General features: G+C 39.2%; 1 protein-coding gene across 2 annotated transcripts; it reads left to right on the forward strand.

Annotated features, from left to right (window-relative positions):
• The first annotated feature begins 77 nt into the window (after positions 1-77).
• On the forward strand, positions 78-20,008 carry PROSER1 (proline and serine rich 1). 2 transcript variants are annotated; one of them, XM_015851905.2, is made up of 13 exons: positions 78-184; positions 2,349-2,414; positions 3,328-3,396; positions 3,683-3,777; positions 5,961-6,054; positions 6,568-6,678; positions 7,328-7,411; positions 8,685-8,763; positions 10,430-10,525; positions 10,648-10,692; positions 12,947-14,708; positions 15,482-15,629; positions 19,678-20,008. In XM_015851905.2, the coding sequence occupies exons 1-13, from the start codon at positions 140-142 to the stop codon at positions 19,681-19,683; spliced, it is 2,700 nt and encodes an 899-aa protein (XP_015707391.1). In that variant the 5' UTR covers positions 78-139; the 3' UTR covers positions 19,684-20,008. The 2 variants fall into 2 exon arrangements, with proteins under 2 accessions (XP_015707391.1, XP_015707390.1); XM_015851904.2 differs by having other exon boundaries at positions 17,125-20,006.
• The last annotated feature ends 57 nt before the right edge of the window (positions 20,009-20,065 follow it).

Here is a 20,065-nt window from a genome sequence, read left to right on the forward strand (position 1 = left end):
TTTTTATCTGCATAAAGACCTGTCGAAGGCTTTGATCTACGTTTTTGTATTTTTCTCTTTATTATTATTATTATTATTTTTTTTTTTTGCGGTTGTTTTCCCTTCTGTTCAAGTACCTACACTGAGTGAGCTAATAAAGATGGATAAGAAATCATTTGAAACCGTGCTGGATGAAATTAGAAAGGTAACTTCTCGTTTTGCATGTTAATTTAACCACCCGGTGGTAGAATGCTTCTCTCGAGGAATATTCCATGCTAATTCACTTACTGTAATCATCATTTGAGGCTTAAATAAAGACTAAATTATAGCTCAGCTTGGAAAACCATAATCCAGCATGTTGGATCATCCAGTGTTGGGCAAAAGACTTGCTTGGTGTGAAAGGCAGAGATACAGACCTGCCCTCATGTACCCTGGCAGATGCTAAGGTTTCCTTCCGCACAGAGCTCTGCTTTGCAAAGGGAAGCTGAAGATGGGTGGCTGGGGCAGTTCCTTACTAATGGAAATGGAAATAGAGATAGGAAAAAAGCATCAGAATCCTTTAGAATCGCTGAGAGATGAATGGAAGTGTGGGTCCTGCCTTGTGTGGGAAGTTCAAGCCTGGGTAACTAGTTGGTAACTAGTTTAATCTTAAGCAGAGGTGAGGAAACATCAGGGAGCTGATAGATGTCATGCTAAAGCTGATGTAGTGTGGAAGGGAAGGGTATTCACGAGGTGTTGTCCTTATGAGGGGCTGTCTAAAAGGGATCGTTTGCTTAGTGTGTTGTGGTACTAGAGAATGCAGCTCCTGCTTGAGATGCAGCAGTGGCCATGGCTGGAGTTATTATTTTGGGTGATACTGGGGTACAAACTCCTTTTGCATCAAAGCCCCAGTGGCACCTGTGGGCTTTTTTTTTATACAAGGTCACTCTCGTAAACTTCTCTTCATAATGCAGGTTGGATATTGGGCATATATGTGTATATACATATGCTGTATAACCAGCTAAGGATATGACACGATAATTCCAGGATGTAGATTTGCCTCTTAACCTAAGGATTGTCATGGGAAATATGGGGACAAAATCAGGGAACAGCTTGGATGGGAAAGACTTAGTTTCTGACAATTGATGGCAGAAAGGAGCAATGTTTCAAGTGTTACATCTGCATTGCAGCCCTCCAGGATATATTCTGTGATTACTAAATACTGCAGACAAAAGGGTTTTTGGCATAGGATGTCAAGCATCCTGATGCTATCTGCCTGTATTCCTGTAAACTGGATTTCCTGCTCATCTAAGGATCAGTGCTGTGCTGTATTAATGCTTCAGTGCTGCTTCACTGTAACCTTCAGCTGTTTCTTTGTTGCTTTGTTGAAACTTCATGTGGAAGAACCTTCTTTATTACGTGACTCATGAGTCAATTGTGTTTTACCTTCCGTTTTCACTCCTACAATTAGCAGGAACAAATTATTTAAGCCTCTTAATGTGCAGCTTAAGTGCCATCTTTCCCCATGCATATTTATGCCTAACTACAAGGAATAAAATATCTTACACACAGTGAAACAGGGTAATGCTTTTTTATTTGTTTTCTTATCATGTAGTTATTGATTGTCAGTTTATTTGCTGTATAACATACCAGTTTTGTGTGATTGTTCCCCCTGCCCTACACACATACAAATATGAGAAAAGAAGGAAGGGAAAGAAAACAAAGACAGAATGAAGAGAGAAGCACATTTCCCCTCTGAGTTCACCATTTCTGATAGTCTCAGCCTCATAAAGAAATATGGGAGTTTGCCTTGAACAGAATGCAAGTGGGTTCTGTGCACCTGTGCTCCTACAGGCAGAATGCAGTGACAAAGACCTTCACTTCTGTCTGTGTGGGAGGACTATGTCTTAGGACTATGAGAAATGAGAAAATGAGCTTCATTCTGTATGTTGCAGCCTTGTGTCCCAGTCTACATAAATTCACTTAAGATACTCAGCTCATTATTTTATAGGGAGTGTACAGAGAGATTGTATGAATAACAATCTACATTATCTTTAACGTAATGTTGAAGTAAACCTTAGTGGCAAAAATAAGAATGAATGCTGCATTTTTTTCCATACAGCTTCAAACCAAAACAACGTGAAATGAAATAAACAACAAAAGAAGTATCTTTTAAAGAGAAAATTTCAATGACCTCTCTCTGCTTTTCATTGTTCCCTTAGTTAAGGAGAATAGAGTCACTTAGAAATGTTGCAGTTAATGATGCAAATGTCATTTTGCAAGGTCAGACGTATTTTTTAGATTAGTAGGTTTGTCTCACATGACTGTGCTGTTATTCTAATTTTTGGGGGGCTACTTATGTGTCTTTTTTCTTTTTATGTATCTTCTAGGCTGTATTGACTGAATACAAATTAAAAGCTATTGAATATGTTCATGGATACTTCTCCAGTGAACAGGTAAAGTCAACACGGTTACAGACTTAATGGGAGCTGTTGGTTTTGTCTATTCATTCTTTGGTGTTATCAGACCCATTATGTTTTAGCTCCTCTTGCATGAGGGAAATTGGGGAAAATAATCATGGAATGTGGCATAATTTTGCATTGATTTTCTAAATTTTTAAGTATAGAACTGCTGTCCTCCAAGGGATGGATCTCCCCTCCTATGAGGACAGGCTGAAAGAGCTGGGACTGTGCAGCCTGGAGAAGAGAAGGCTCTGGGGAAAGCTGAGAGCAGCTCTTCAGTATCTAAATGGGGGCTGTAAGAAGGAAGGGGACAGACTCTTTAGCAGGGTCTGCTGTGGCAGGACTAGGGGAAATGGTTTCAAACTAAAAGAGGAGAGATTTAGACTGGAACAAGTGCTTTACAGTAGGGGTGGTGAAGCATTGGCATGGGTTGCCCAGAGGTATGGTAGAGACATTCAGGGTCAGGTTGGATGAGGCTCTGAGCACCTGATCTACCTGTGGATGTTCCTGGTCACTGCAGGGGAGTTGGACCGGATGACCTTTAAAGGTCCCTTCTAACTTAAATGATTCTATGGTTTTCGGTCCTGTTTGCACTTTTCTGTTTGGTTTTCTGCTTCCTATGTGCTGTGGGAATTGTGCATATATAAAAATATATCGTGAGGAATATATGTCTATTTTAAACACTTTAATAGAAACTCTTCCCTTTGTAATATAGGAGTAGTTAGGAGCCTGTTTGGATGTAAAAAGGGCGTTAGGTATTGATGGACACTGAGGTAACCTAACATCACAGACAGACTTGTATATTTAGCTGTACAACACTGTACTCTGAATGTAAAGAACATAGTGATGCTCTTAGCACTGTTATTGAATATACACAAAAGATTAATTGATGTTCTTTCTGATGCAGGTTGTTGAGTTACTGAGATACTTCTCCTGGGCTGAACCACAGCTCAAGGCAATAAAGGCTTTGCAACATGTAAGTTCTTGTGTAATAAGGAGGAATATTTTCTCTCATTTAATCTCGTCTTAAATGTGTGATGTGTGCATTTGCAGCTACCCTTTAATTGTATGTGTATCCTCTTCACCTCTCTTTCTGTGGACTCATAGTGTGAATGCACAAACAATCTCCTTCTCAACGAGAGGGAAAGAATATTAATCAATTACTGAAGTACACAATGCATTACTGTTATTAAGTTCTCAATTTAAAATAATTGTGTTGCATTATTTTATATATGCTCTTTTCTTTTTTGCTTGCTTGTCAGAAAATAGTGGCAGTCCCAGCATCAAAAATGGTTAATATTCTCAACTGTTTCACATTCAGTAAAGATAAACTCATCGCCCTTGAAATCTTGGCTTCGTAAGTATCACTTGTGTTGTATGTCCTTAAGTTGTATTTGCTGTTTTTACTAATGTTTGAGTATGTAAAACTTAATGTATTTCTAGAAGAAGTTAAGGTGAAGCACGTATCTGCTGTTGGTGGGACTTTAAAAGAAGAAATGCTCAAATCTGTAGTTCACCTGAGTCTTCTGTATGCTGCTTCTGCCTGCTGGAAAACTGCTCCTTAACCAGTATTTATAGAGTATTTATAAATCAACCTTTTACAGTTGTATATATTAGAGCTCCTCTGCCTGGTTTAGGGGATTCTTTGTGTGTTGTGATATGAAGTGTTCTGCTTTATTGTCTTTTGCATTGTTGTCTGCCTTGCGTATGAACATTGTAGCTTAGAGTTAGTTTGAACATTGTAGGCAACCCTACAGGCTCCAGGCAACCCTACAGGTTTGGGGAGGTGTGGCTGGAAAGCTGCCTCATGGAAAGGGACCTTGGTGTGCTGATGGACAGTCGGCTGAATATGAGCCAGCAGTGTGCACAGGTGGCCAATAAGGCCAATGGCATCCTGGCTTCTATCAGGAATGGTGTGGTGAGCAGGACTAGGGGAGTCATCCTGCCTCTGTACTCAGCATTGGTGAGGCCTCACCTTGAGTACTGTGTTCAGTTTTGGGCAGCTCAGTACAAAAAGGACATGGAGGTGCTGGAACAGGTCCAGAGAAGGGCAACGAGGCTTGTGAAGGGCTTGGAATATCTGCCCTACGAGGAGAGGCTGAGGGAGCTGGGGCTGTTTAGTTTGGGGAAAAGGAGGCTGAGGGGAGACCTTACTGCTGTCTTCCAGTATCTCAAAGGTGCTTACAGTGAGAGCAGGGCAGGTCTCTTCTCACTGGTGACAGGTGACAGGATGATGGGAAATGGCCTCAAGTTGAGCCAAGATAAGTTTAGGTTGGATGTTAGGAAACACTTCTTTACAGAAAGGGTAGTTATACACTGGAATAGGCTCCCCAGGGAGGTGGTTGAGTCACTGTCCCTGGATGTGTTTAAGAGCTGTTTGGATGTGGTGCTCAGAGATATGATTTAGCAGAGGGTTGTTAGAGTTAGGGTACTATGGTTAGGCTGTGGTTGGACTTGATGATCTTTGAGGTCTTTTCCAACCTGAGTAGTTCTATGTTTCTGTGATTTTGAGTGATATAAATTTATGATACAAACATCTGTAAAACAATGAAGATTGATTATATGGGCATGATCTTACTTTTAGAGTTGAGGTGTGAGAAGCTGTATGAGTTCTCCAGATTTCTTTTAGAGCAAAGCAAAATAGGGTAGCCTAAAAGAAGTTCAGTGGTGTAATAAACTAGCCCATTTTTCTTCTTGAAATGTGATTGATGCTCATAGGCTCTTTTGTTGCTGCACTGGCGTGATCATTCACATTTTAATACGGCCTTTCAGGTATTTTTCATGGCTTTATTCAACATTCTGCTAATGGTGTCTATTCTAATGTTTTCCTCATTTGATTAGCTGTCCTTTAAGTGGCTAAATTGTATTTCCAGTATCTTGGCAGGAGCATAGTACTTGACATCACTGTTGTGGTCAGGGTTTTGAACAAGGCAAGTGGAACCAGGCATTAGCCTTCCTGTATGTGCAGATTTTGTTGTTCTCTGTGGTGTGTCTGCCTTCATTTTTGAAAGAGGATCAAGAGAAAAGAAAGGTACTTTCTGGAGGTATTTGAGGAGTTTCTTTAGCACTGCAGAACATGGGTTGAGTTGCCAGGAGTTTCAGCTTATTTTTTTTCTGGAGTAAACAAGATGAAAATTTGTTTACCTATCAGCCTAATAAGCAGCAGTGACAAATTCAGTAGGTGGTGGTTTCTTGCTGTTCTGGGAATTGTGTGTTAGTGGCAATTAAAACTTTCTAATGAAATGCTGTGATTCAGAATCCATTTTATCAGCTTAGTTGTTTTTACCATAAAGTCTAGCCATCGTCCACTGTTCCATATTGATTTTGATATCATGTTTCACTTACAGGGCTAAAGTCTATACTTAAACCTAAGGTTTTTTCTTTTGTAATAGTAGTAATGTCACAATATGAACTTTTTATGTTTTTATTAATGAACTGTTGGATATTGGCTAAATAATTATTGATCATTTTTCAGTAGCGCGTTATTTCCAGTAAGTGTACAGAATGACAGTAACCATTTGTCAACGTCTTTATTTGTAGCAACATTGTTGATGCTCAGAATTACCGCCTCATTGAAGATCTGTTCAGAATTAATATGTCAGAGAAGAAAAGGTGCAGAAGAATTCTTGAGCAGGTAGTCAAGATACTCTGTTTCTTTTATTCAGTCAAATGTAGTATTGTTTCTGTCTTTATGGTCATTGCGGGGTCAAGATTTCCTTTGAGGACTGCTGGGAACTTCTGGTAGAAAAAAGGATGAAAGAAACAGTCAAAGAAAGATAAGAACTATGTAGTGTATGTGCAAGAAAAGGGAAGTTTATGTCAGGCCCTAGGATAATGTGGAGAAAGAGGGAGAGAAACATAACCAGTACTTGAGGAAACAATCTGGGTTTGTTTTAGAGAACACCAAGTGCTTAACCCTAAGTTCAGTACAAGCTGAGATGGGTTGAGTAGAGTTACTGAAAGCAAATGGGACTTTGGCAGAACTTCACAAGGGCTATTTGGCAAGAAGATCTGAAAGACAGAGACAAAGCTTTGAGTTGTTCCCCGTAGATCGATTTATGCAGTCTAAATGTCATGAAATATTAATGCATTTCTTTAAAGCATTGAATTTGATGGCAAATAATGACCTCTCTTGATTATTTTGCAGGCTTCAAAAACGGGTTGTAAGGCACCTCATGCAATGATATCATCCTGTGGCATGATTCCTGGCAATCCTTATCCCAAGGGCAAACCAAGCCGTATAAACGGAATTTTTCCAGTAAGCATTTGCTTTTCGTGCCATTCTTAATTTAGGATTCATTATAGTGTAACCAAACTAGGATTCATATACATGTAAAGAAGAGTGGAGTTAAAAGCAGTGATTTCAATTATATCATCCATTTCACTTCCACGGTGAACTGTAATTATTTTTATTTGCTTATTCTTCCTATGTTGATTTGTGAAAAGATTACTGCAAAAATAAGATACTGTTCATATAAACTACAGCAATGTTTGGCAGAATCAGGAGAGGTGTAAGGAACCTCGCTGGTACATAAGATGGCTTAATATGATCACTATGGTACTACTGGTAATCTTAGAGTAGTTTTTGTGCAGTCGTATTTAGTATTTCCTGTGGGCACTTTAAGGAGTGGAAGTGTAAGTTATCATGCCCACAGATCAGAATTCAGATGGACTGTTTGATATGCATCTCTCTACAAAAGCCTAGTGTTATGTATGCAGCCATTAGAATGCTCTTGTTTAGCATTTAACAAGTCTATAACATCATTTGTTTTTCCCCAAAACATGCGTTGCTTTTAAAATATTTGGAGACTCAAATGTAGTTTAGACATAAGTCAGATATGCCAGAAATTCTGTGGCAAGATTTACTTCTAAAGTAATCCCTAATAGTTGATTTTCTTTTGTTTCAGGGAACCCCCATCAAAAAGGATACAGAAGAATGTACTAGTGAAGGTAAAGGAATAGCAGCCCGTATACTTGGCCCATCCAAACCAGTAAGTGTGATAAATGAGTAAGTAAATGAAACTTCTAAGAACAAAAGTCTAACCAACTGCAGATTTAATACAGCTTTTATATGAAATGTTGTTATGTTTCAAGAAGACTGAAGAGCAGCAATTTAAACAAAGCGGAGTGAAGAATAAAGATAATAAGTTCTAGAATTTTTGTATATAATGTGAACGGAATCAAGCTGTAGATTATATCTTTGGGGAATAGGAGTCTCTAGTGGATACAGGGTGTGTGCTCATTCAAAGCAGAGTTTAAATTACAGTAGCAGAAGAGAAAGCTAAAAGCAATTTTAGTACTCCATCATTAACTATGGAATTTTTAGATACAAATAAATGCAATTTTATGTTACAGTCTCTGGGGTTTTCCTCTATGAACATAAAAAATGCTTGCATCATAGAGAAGTGAATTATGGAAGTGATTGAGGAAATTCATGTTTCTTAACAATATAGTCAATCTATATTTCAAACTTTTTAAACGTGTGATGAACTTTCAATGAACCTGATGCTATCTAGAATTGCTGTACTAGTGTTTTATTTCCACTTGTATTATGAGATGTTTCCCACTAAGTGGTATTATTTTAAAGTGTAATGTAACCTCAGAAGTATTTGTTAGTTTTAAGTATGCTAAATCTTTAAAATGAGAAACCAGTTCAAGACTGCAGAGTATGAAATCTACAAGGCAGGAAGGAGTTCTCTTTCCCACTTGTGCTCAGTAGGTATTCCAGTTCCTGAAGGGGCCTTACAAGAAAACTAGAAAAGGACTCTTCATTAGAGAGTGTAGCAATAGGATGAGGATAATGACTCTAAACTAAAAGAGGGGAGATTTTGATTAGATATTAGGATGAAATAGTTTACTGTGACGGTGGTGAGGCACTGGAACAGGTTGCTCAGAAAAACTGTGGATGGCCCATCCCTGGAAATGTCTATTGTCTGTGTCAGGCTAGATTGGACTTTGGGCAGTTAGGTCCAGTGGAAGGTGTCCCTGCCCTTGGCGGGGGAGTTGGAACTCAATGGTCTTCCAGATTCCTTCCAATCCAAGCCATCCTATGATAACATTAAAATGTAAAGTTATACTAGTGATGTTTGTCTCATTCTTCTAAGAATGAAATATATAATCAGTCAGCATGGATATTACAGAGAAATCTGATATCATAAATATTTTCACTGTGAAAGTATAGCAGTTCTGAATGTTAGCTTTCTGAGAAAACTTAGGTAATGCTTTCGCTATTCTTCTTCTTCTTGTATGTTTTTGTTTATGTAGGCTCCATCAACCTACAATCCACACAAGCCTGTTCCATACCCCATCCCACCATGTCGGCCACATGCAACTATTGCACCAAGTAAGGCTTCTGTGTTTTTATCTTGGTACTGTTGTTCCATCCACTTGCCTTTTAATTAATAAGTCAAGTGTCAATTTCTTTGACTGCAATCAGATCTGAAATTGGCTTGTGCTCCCTAGGCATGTTCTGGGTAGTGGTTTCTGCCTCTTCTGTCATGAACACAGAGTTGCTAAAAAGATGAATATGTACTGACTTATTTTTCCAACATCCATGCTAAGAGAAAACTTTAGTGTCCTGTTCTGAGAAGAGTATAGTTCATTGGTGGGAGACACTGTGTATGTTAGATACAATTGAGGTCGTGTGTTCATTTTAATCTTTACCAAGGTTTGAACTTTGGCTTAATAAGTCTGTTGACTTGTTGCTGTCACGTCAAACTTAAGATATGGTCAAGTTCAGCCCTACACTGCATGGAAATATGTAGGAATTTGCTGAATAGCAGGGACCTCTTCCTCGTTTGACCTCAGCAAAAGCACTTTATTGTCTCCTCATCACAGTGGAACACTGTTTCCTAAAATAAAAGTTTAGGCATGAAGATGTCAGTCTCAGAAGGGATACGTAGCAATTGCACCTGCCATATTGTGTTTGATCTGATTACTCCTAGTCAAGTTGTTGATGTATAACAATTGAATCTGATTCCAGCAGTGTTGAGGAAGATTGGAATGATGTTTTATTTTCTGCCTCTCATATGTTTTGGTGTAGCATCTACTTCCTCTGAGAGACAACGATTGTTAATTACTTCTCTGATTTTGGACCATGAATTGGCCTGCAAGAAGAACCACAAGAAAATATGAAATGAGAATGGATATTTTATGTGTCAAATTGCTGCTTTTTGAGTATTTATTAAGCGGAGCCTTTTCCCATGAAGCATATTTGTATTTGTTTATTCTTAAAGCAGTCATCTGGAACCACTGTGGATTATATGTATATTCCTGTGCTTTAAATTCTGATGCTGTTCATCAGAAATGCATACCACAGGTACACAATAATAGTTTGGGTTGCTCTGACCCAAGAGCAGTTCTAAAGAATAAAGAAGGGGGAAAAAAGTATTTTTGTCATGTTCGGTACAGTAAGTATTTTATATAAAAATCATTTGCTGTCCCACTTAAATCTTTTTACATTTAAGGAGACACTGAAGAGTGATGGATTGAGAATTTGGTGTGCACAGGGATGGGACATCATTCTCTAGATTTGCTCACTGGCAGTGGAGGGCTGGTCATGATCGTCGATACGTTTGGCTCTTTTGTTTGTTAAGGCTTTTCATGGTAAAGGAGGGAGCTGCACCAGCCTTTAAGTTAGGAATAGGAAAAAAAAACAAATGATGCTGCAGACAGTGACTTTTTCCTCCCATTAAGTTCTTCAAGTGATGTGGAAATTAAAGCAGTTGAAACCTGTCTTTTCCAGGCTGTTTCCAGGTGAAAAATTCAAAATCCAATTTCTGCTACGTTCTGCCATAAAAACAATTACGGATCTTCTCTTCCTAAAACTTGCATCATAATGTGTGTCGCTCAGGCGGATAATGTCAAAAACCCAAACGATTAATGGCTTTGACATTTTAGTGAAGAGATGTTTTAAGATCTTGATAATATTCTTTTTAAGGAAAGACATTGGGTCATTCAGATGTAATTTCTTCTGGCAACTAAGATGTTTACTGCATTTCTTCTTTTAGGTGCTTACAACAATGCTGGCTTAGTTCCAATGGCTAATGTCATAGCTCCAGGCTTACCAGCTCCTTCAACATACACTGCTAATCAAGGGGTATCAGGTAAAGCGCGTATAGGTTTAAAAGTGTTGAAGATATTTTCTCGTCCTTCTTTGTTGTGACTGGATTATTCATTGCTGGAGTTCTGTTTGCTTTACAATAATCAGCTGTTGTTCTCTGTTTAGAAAATGAAGACCTTTCCAACCAGGCAAAGCCTTCCCAAAATCAAGGTAAATTCAGATCCGTAGGGGGTTTATCATGTTGATTGTAACTCTGTTAATTGTTCAGAAAGTGTAAATGATGTATTTGTTTAGTATGATTTACATAAGCATCCAAGTATTTAATTGCAGCTGAAAGATAATCCCTTGAGAACCTATAAAAATTCATTTCAGGCATTTGGCACTTACAGTTGTTGAAATATTATAATCCAGCCTTTTTTGTAAACTCATTAGTTTTATTTTTTTGAGCATCTATATATACATTTAAGAGTTCATATGAAACGTTAAATCAAAATATGCTTTGCAGTGTGCCGTACTGAAACACTTCATTAGTATTTTTTGCAGTTGTTGAAACCTTGGACCTCTCTTTGAAAGTCAAAATCCATTCACATTTTAATTTCATATATTAGTTGCAATGGGATACTAGGAATGCAAAATAGACATATTTTCTGTTCCTAGTTTGTTGAAATCCATATCTAGAATATCTTAACTGTTAAATTCAGGTATGTCTACCTGCAGTTTTGTCTTGTGCTATAAATTTCAGTTATTTTTGCAGAAGAGAGTTGTGCATGTGTTGGTCTATATATGTGTGGTACTTGGTGTACTGAGGTTTGGTAGCTGAGGTGATAGTAATACTAACAGTACAAATAAATCCCATGATGAGCTACTAGTACAAGAGCTTTGATAATACATTGATAGCTTTGACAAATACAAACTGAGAATCTATTGAGTCAGGCACATTAAGAAATACCCAAACAGATAACATGATTGTGATAAGTTTATCTCCTGGAAAAACTTCTGGAGAAAAAAAACCAAAACATACATTTTGTCTTTTCTCCTCTGTACTTGGGGATGGTAGAGCAGAAAGGATGCTATTTCAAAGAATCACTTTATACATATATACCCTTTAAGTTTGTGTGTATTTTTACAAGGTAGTTTATACAGTTAAATCAATACGTTTTAAGGAGTCAAATAGTCGCTTAGCTGGAGAAAATCAGTAACAGCTCTGAGTTCTGTTGCAGCTGCGTTTCTCTGGTGATTATCTTTGCTGGGTTAAAAACTGATCATTAGGAGAGTATTCAGCTTGGAAACAGGATGAAGGAAAATACAGAATCCAGAATAGAGCAGTCTGGGTTTAGGTTTTTGGAAAAGGCTATTTTAGAAATGGCTTGTTTGTAACCTTTCTCACTTTAGAGTTTCAAATGCATAAAACAGGAGTCTATCACATGAAGTTAGATCCAGGATTTTAAAGATTCCATTTTTGGTTTAGTGTATGCATAGAAATTGGGTGAGAGAGAAATCCAACCTATTTTGGGCCTATGGGAGATGTGTTTGGATGATTGCATCAGTGATTTGCTTCCAGTCGAACTGACCATTTTTAAAGGAAATTAAAAGTAGAAGGGTTGATCTGGGAAGAATGATTAATTACATCCGTATTCCACAGGGTACTAGATGTAGAGATACCAAGGCTCTTGATGTGCCAGCCTTCATAAAACTCAGTTTTTGCCCCAAATCCTGACAGTGTGCCTCCTTGTTTTCCTTCAGCTTGACTTATGTCTCTTTGACTTGCTTTATAGGGTTGATAAAAATTAATATTCCTAATGTCAGGTGGTTGCCTCAGTTATAGATGCCTGACTTCCAGCTTCTAACAATATTTGTTGATAAGGTCAAGTGACATTGTTAGTTTAATACTGTAGTGTGATACATTAATTTAAAAGTGTACCTTCTTAGAATCAAAGTATGAAGGAAACACAGTGAAGAGAATGACCTGATTTTGAAAGAAAGAAAAATACCAGCACCTGAAATCAGCTTTCTTCAGATGTTGACTAAACTTCTCTGAAATCATGATACATTGAATTAACTGATTCTGAAGGAAATTCTGACCTTCAGTGAGAGTGAATGCAGAGGAGCCCAGGTGATCCAATGCCAATAGATACAGGTGTTTACCTGTGTCACGTAACTTTTCTTACAGATTATACTTGAATATCTAAACTGTCTTGCATGAGATTATGAAGAGTTGGTAGATGTCACAAAGTGTTTTAAAGAAAAGTAGTAGCCTACATAACGTACAACTTGTGTGATGTGTTTGTATGTACCTTTTTGTTTTGTTTTTTGTAGTTTCTAGTGTGGATTGTTTATATACAGACATTGTATGTTAACTATTGCCTGTGTTTCATTTTTTGAAATGCTGTATAAAATGTGTTTGTGTTGATTTCAAACATTTCTGACAGTTTCAAGTATTCTTACCAGTTTTGTTTCTTTCCAGCTTTTTCTGCACAAACGAATCAGCTCTTTACTCCTCATGGTTCTAATCCTTCAACACCTGCTGCTACTCCAGTCCCTACCCCATCACCTGTCAAGGCAATAAGCCATCCATTAGCACCTGCAACTCCGCTCATCTCTGGGATGAACATGTCTACCCCTGTCCTTCCCGTTTTCCCGGGACAGGTCTCCTCCTCCACCCATACATCTCAGCCATCTACCCCAACCCCTACGGTCATCAAATCCCTTTCATTACCTGGTGTTCCTGTCACATCTGTACACAGTGCAACCTCTACTCCCATCCCTGCAGTTTTCTCTGGGCTGGCTTCTATACCCTCTGCTATGCCAGCTCCACAAGGCTCTTCCACACCGTGTGCTACACCTGCACCTAGTGAAGCTTTTGCATCTGCTACTACACCATTTGCTGGTCTCCCTTTTTCTGCAGCCTCTTCAGTTGCTTCAGCTAGTAATCCCACTCCATTGTCATCAGTTTTTGCTGGGCTCCCTCTGTCCTTGCCACCCAGTGTCCAAGGAATTTCTAGTCCTGTTCCCTCAACAATTGCTAATTCTCCTGCCACCACCATTCCAGGTTCACTTAGCTTGCCTAACCCTATTTTGTCTGTCTTAAAGGGATTTCTGACATCAAATGACACTTCATTAATCAATTCATCTGCTTTACCTTCTGCTATGACAAGTGAACTTGCTTCTTTATCTGCTCTTGCTAATCAAAGCTCTGACCCTCCCACTTCCTCTGTCAAATGCTATACTCCATCAGCCACCCCCACCTCACAGCGTTCCTCCACACCCGGGCTAGCCATTTTTCCAGGTCTTCCATCCCCATCTGTGACCAACTCTAGTTCCACTCCTCCAACATTGCCTGCACAGTCACCTTTAACCACTTCACCGTCAGTTATGCCAGTCAACTGTGGCTCATCAGCCTCCCTCTTGCATGGCACAAGCCCTACTAATCCTGACCAGCAACTCTCATCAACCCCAGTTGCTACAAGTATCCCACAAGTTCTGATCAAAACAGAACCCATGAGTCCTACCCTCTCAGCCTTCAAAGGTCCATCTCACTCAGCTGGCCCTTCTCATGGCACTGTAGGGCTCTCAGCGCTTGGGCGTGCATACACCTCAGCAACGTCAGTGCCAGTCAGTTTACCCAGCTCCCTAAATCCAGCACTCTCAAGTCTCTCCTCTTTGAGCGCTCCTTTAAACAACCCCAGTTCTCTGGCTTCCATTTCCCTCGCCCCACATGGCTCCACCGCTCCCATTGCCCCTGTATTTAATGGACTTCCTCCTTTCACATCTCTAACCAGTAACTTTGCTTTTACTGGTAATCCAGCACTCACGCCACCTGTCACTCTCCCAGGGTCTTTGTTAGCTACTCCGGCTACTACTGCTTCAGCTGTGTCTGCCCCTCATGTGAATTCCACAGCCGCCGTACTCTCAGGACTTGCCGCCTCAGCAACAGTCTCTGCTCCACCCTTTTCGCTTAACTTGTCCAGTGCCGTCCCTTCCCTTTTTTCTGTTGCCCAGGGACCTCTGGGATCATCAAACCCATCCTTCCCTGGTTTTCCTGTCTCTAACACACCCTCTGTCACTCCTGCTCTCCCTTCTTTCCCTGGCCTCCAGGCATCCTCTGCAGTAGCAGCAGTTGCACCGTTGCCGGCAGCTGCCACAGCCCCATCTCCGGCTCCGGTCCTGCCAGGGTTTGCCTCGGCCTTTAGCTCAAACTTCAACTCTGCACTTGTTGCACAGGCTGGGTATGTTTTTGTTTCTGAAGGAGCTCAGTACCGTTTCTTTTTCTCTTGAGCAAAACGTTGATTTTACTTTATACGTAGACGTGATTTTCAGACCTAGTTAGTAATTACATTTAAGTTGTAAACTTAGTTCACTAGTAGATAACAGAATCACAGAATTGTAGGGGTTGGAAGGGACCTCTAGAGATCATTGAGTCAAACCCCCCTGCCAAAGCAGGTTCCCTACACCATGTTGCACAGGACAGATTGCCACCTGTCTTGGGAAACTAAATGGTATTTACTAAATAGATTGTCCTCAGTAGTCCCAATTACCACAGGCTAATCCAGTGAGGTGCTGAGTGATCTCATTTCCCCCATGAGAATACATGGCAACTCCTGGCTTGTACACAAATGGATTCCACACTGGCATCCATTGATGCATTCAGATAACAGCAGACTACATTCCTAGATGTTCCTGTGTTTTAAGGAAATGTTAAACATTAACTTTTATCTATAAAGTTTTTGTGTGTGTAGAGTAGGCATAACCAAGGTATAGAAGCTTCTGAGTTCCCTCTTAGGTACATTATGTTCCAGATAGTCTTGGTTTGTATGTGCATGAATAATTTCTAGGTAGGTAGAGATCAGGCTTCTGTTTGCAAATTCTGGCCTTTGTGAAGCTTAGAAAAAGAGATGCTTTTCTCATTTGTATAGATACAAGTTTATATAGAGCGAAAGATAGGTTAACAAACATATGATGTGATTGTTCCTAATAACAACCACATCTTGATTTCTTTCAGCTTGACTTCTGGACTGCAGACACCAGGAAATGCAGTTTTTCCTGGTCTTTTATCTCTCCCTGGTATCCCTGGCTTTCCCCAAAGTGCCGCACAGTCTTCCTTACAGGAATTGCAGCACAGTGCGGCTGCACAGTCAGCATTGCTACAGGTAAGGTGCCCATTTGTTAATACAGTTCTGCTTCCTGTAACCCACTTGAGAACTGATTACAAGGATAATGGTAAGGAACAAATCAGATGAATTTCTTAGTGAAGGTCTGGGGTGATAATCAATGTACAGTGCTTCTGGAAGTCATGGATGTAGTGAAACCCTTTTTGAAAACTATGCAGAATGAGGAGTGAAAGAATCATAGAATCATAGAATTACCCAGGTTGGAAAAGACCTTGAAGATCAAGTCCAACCGCAGCCTAACCAGAACCCGAACTCTAAAAACCCTACACTAAATCGTATCCCTGAGCACCACATCCAAACGGCTCTTAAACACATCCAGGGATGGCGATTCAACCACCTCCTGGGGCAGCCTATTCCAGTACATAACTACCCTTTCTGTAAAGAAGTTCTTCCTAATATCCAACCTAAATAATTGATAAGAAGATAAAAAAAAGGCAAACACGTAAAATTTTTGTAGGCTATGTTTTAAACCTAGTGAGCTGATCATGTAGCTGCAAAATCTGTGCTCAGTTCCAGTTTGACATTTTAATACTGGAAGATTTTTGTGGAAAACTGCCGTATTTATGTATGTCTCTGTGTTCTCCAGCAAATTCTATAGACTTCGTTGCTGTTCCTTTGTCTTAATAGTTCCCTATAATATAAACCTGAGGTGGCCTTAGGTAATGTGTAGCTTCATCTTCTCTCCCCTTTGTGAAACAGCTTGTTGTAGTCATCAACATGCAGAGGCTAACTGAAGCTATCATCAGAGTTTGTGTTTGATAATTGAGATGTTTATTTTGTCTTTTGTTAAAAAGAACTTAGGTACAGATTAAGAATTCTGGCAGGGCTTTTGTTCTTCCATCCAAAGTACAGGCAGTAAAGTGTCTTGAGTTACTGATTTCTATATTCTGTGACAGATGAATTTTTGAGATGGAGCGTATGTTTAATGTGCAAAACACTGTCAGATACCTCTTAAATGACACGGGAAATGTATCAAAACAATTGAATTACTTAATCTCAACTGTGTTTTTGTATCTCAAAGAATTATTCTGTGGAAATCTACATACAGAGGTTGCTTTGGAGCAATGTTTTTCTCGTTTACAAGTTCCAGTCACTGAAATGAACTTTTAGATACTCGAGCAGTGTAGATGTAGAAGGCTTAAAGTCAGTGAAATGCTACAGCTCCTGATTAAGCTATGCCTTCCAAATCAGCCGTGGCTTCCAACGTTGGAAAATAAATGCCAATAATGCTTTTTCATTTTTCCTGTTAATCCAGCTGCTTTCTCACTCTCTGGGCAACAATTGCACTGCAGTTTAACATATGCATACAGCAGCATTGCTCATCTTCATTCTTTGCATACTTCAAATGATACTTTAAGTAATTGCTGTTTTGGCTTGAGTGGGATTGGTATTGTGGCTGAAATTTTGCTTGATTTAGGTTTTTGTTTGTTTGTTTTTATCTGTACTGTTTCCTAACTTCTTCTCTTCCTTGAAGGCACATTCTGCTTCTGCTCTGGAGAACTATACAGCTCAGCCTGAAGGTTTTGCTAACTATCCATCAACACCAGGAACACCATTTTCATTGCAGACAAGTCTGCCCCAGAGTGGATGGCAATAAATACCAGACATTTTTAAAGACTTCAGTGGTTGCTTGACAGAGCCTGGTCCTATTCACTTTGAAGGCTGACTCCACTTTAGTGAGAGCGCTCTGCTTGAGTGGGAGCATGGTCTGAACTGGGGAAGGAGGGGGATCTGTGAGGATAAAATGATTCCAGGCAATTGTATCAGACATCAAACTTAATTTGTGATTGCGTTTTATCGATTCAGGGTCTGTTCCTGCAAATTGCTGAGCATCCCTGACTCTCTTTTTGTTTATAAATCGGAATGTTTAATTTCTTACAGGATCAGGAGCATTCAAACAGATATTTGTGTAAATAGAGCAATTGGCTTACAAATCAAATGGGGAGAAAAGTATATTTAATTGTGTGTATAAGCACCTATTCTTCTGTTACGTTTTGTATGGTATATGTGGTTACTATAGAATAAGACCTAGAATGAAATTAGATAATTAAAGCTGTAGACGGTCTTGAGATGCACACCTCTGTGTGTGCATAGATCAAGATCCATTTATGGTTCTTCAGACCTTCTATCAGTATGTCTGAGGATCTCCTGTTAGCATCAATATTATGGTAAGGAGAGACTAGATCAGGAGGGCTTGGGAGTATTTCTACACTTTGAATTATTGTCATGGGCTTGCTGCTGAATTGTCCACTGTCAAAATCAGGAGAGAACTAGGAAGTGATACTGTATTTGGATAGGAGTGGATTATGTCTTATCGGAGTATGTTCTCGCTAGCTGGAAATACATCTTTCCAAAGTCCATCAATAGTGCTCCATAACATTTTCCCTGCCCTCACACCTCTCTGTGGATGAAATAATTGTACTGCGGATAGGTTGCCTATCCGGCACTTTTGACTGCAGACTTTTGTGAATGTTTACAGACATGTGTCAAGTTCTTCTTTCCCTTATATTTACAGGCCCACTGGTTTTATTTTGTTCACTGTAAATCACAGTTTCATGGTGCTTACGAGTTATCCTGTGAATATAAGTGGGAGCAGAATTTGGACCATGGGATTTTTAGTATTTTTCCTTGGAAAACGTACATGACTTTAAAGGCATATAGCTAAATTAACTGTATTGGTTAGGAAGGCTTATGATGCAGTATATAGAAAGGTCTTGCTCTGTTAGTGAAATTCAGTTGTGCACTCCTCTAATAATGTTAGTACCTGTGGCAATGTGTAACACATCATTGAATATCATCTATTTAAGGTAAACTCTCAGTCGCGTCAATGGAGATGAATGATATTCAATCCTGTGGTTAAATTAAAACATAGAGGACATGGTGCAGTAGAAAAGCTCTGCACCTAAAGTTTTACTTTTTTAAAGATGAATTCTGCTGGGAGATGTTGCTAATGTATTTTCTTTCAAGATGTGAACAAACTTTTTTTAGAACATTAATGGAAATTCCTGTACTGGTTTTTAACGCAATTTTTTTAAATAAAAAGTTTACAGTCATGGCAAAAAGGCTTTGCTGACTATTTACCTATTAGCTCAAAATGTAGATGAATAAACTGGTTTTTACTAAGACACTTCCTAATGTTCAATCCTACTTTTGCTGCTGAATTATCTATAGAATTATAAAATGGATTTCCTGAAGAGTGATAGTAGAAGTACTCTATGAAGTGTCGTGTAGATAGAAAATGTAAATAGTGCCCTAGATAGTTGGTTAGTGTTGGGGTAGGTCTTCATGATTTGTAGACCAGTTAGAAAAGGAGAAAATACAAATGTAGGTATCCTGTCAAGAAGTAATTGTCTGTCATCCTGCAGATGTGAATATACGCATAGTTCAGAATCAGTAATCATTCTGTAACCTTACTGAGGTGCTAAGTTTGATCACTGGTTTCAGCCCTGCTTTCCCTAACAACCAAGCAATCAAATAAAAAACTTAAGCCAACTTAGTTCACCTCGTAGTCAAAATCAGGTGTCAAACATCAGCCATTATGTACTGTTTTATCAAAATGGAAGTAGTTCCTGTGTTAGTTTTTCGAAGCATGTCTTGAGTGTTTGTGGTGAGTTTTTTCCAATTTGAACTTGAAACATCTCAAGGGTACCTAAGGGACCATGAAGTTCCAAATTAAATCAGGTGAGAACTAGTGAAATCTCTACTGTTTGAAAGGTTTTTCTCCTGAAACACTGTACTTCTTAAGTAGAGCCTACCTACTGGGAAATGTCCTCTACCAAGGGAAGAGTCTTCCATGCGCAGCTGGTGTCATGACAGATAGAAGCTTGTCATCAGTCTCAGACAAGTACACAAATTGGTTAAGAAGAATTAAGCTATAAACAGTTCCTCTCTAGAATGGGCTCTCTTTTTTTACTGAATCATGTTGAATAAGACATTGTAAATAGAACTTTTCAATGGTTAGGATTAAGGTAAGTTTCATTTCATTAAGAAGTCTCTACTGATGTTTTTTATTAATTTTTCTCCTCAGGAATAAAGTCAGTGTTCTGCATTGCAGCTTGAAGCCAACTCCTGTGACCCAACCATGGAATTTCTGAAGGGGTCGATTCGTCCTGAGCTCTTTCATACTTACTTGAGCACCATGTTTAAAGAGCCAGGGAGAAGTCTGCTCCTGATGCCAGATCATACACTGAGATTGTCTATGGGAAGGACTGTTGCTGTGTGACTCAAGGCTGGACTCAAGGCTTATGGTTTGATTGTTCAGTTGCTGGTTACTGCTGTATTTCAGCTATGCTGAGAGACTACCAAGTCAGGTGCAGTGAAATGTTATTTGAAATAAAATCTTTATTTGCAACAACAAAGAGAACCTGTTGGGACAGTGTTTGCAAATACAAGTTTCACTGGTTGAAGTACTCTAT

This window comes from Coturnix japonica, chromosome 1, assembly GCF_001577835.2.
Source record: "Coturnix japonica isolate 7356 chromosome 1, Coturnix japonica 2.1, whole genome shotgun sequence".
NCBI classification, from domain to species: domain Eukaryota; kingdom Metazoa; phylum Chordata; class Aves; order Galliformes; family Phasianidae; genus Coturnix; species Coturnix japonica.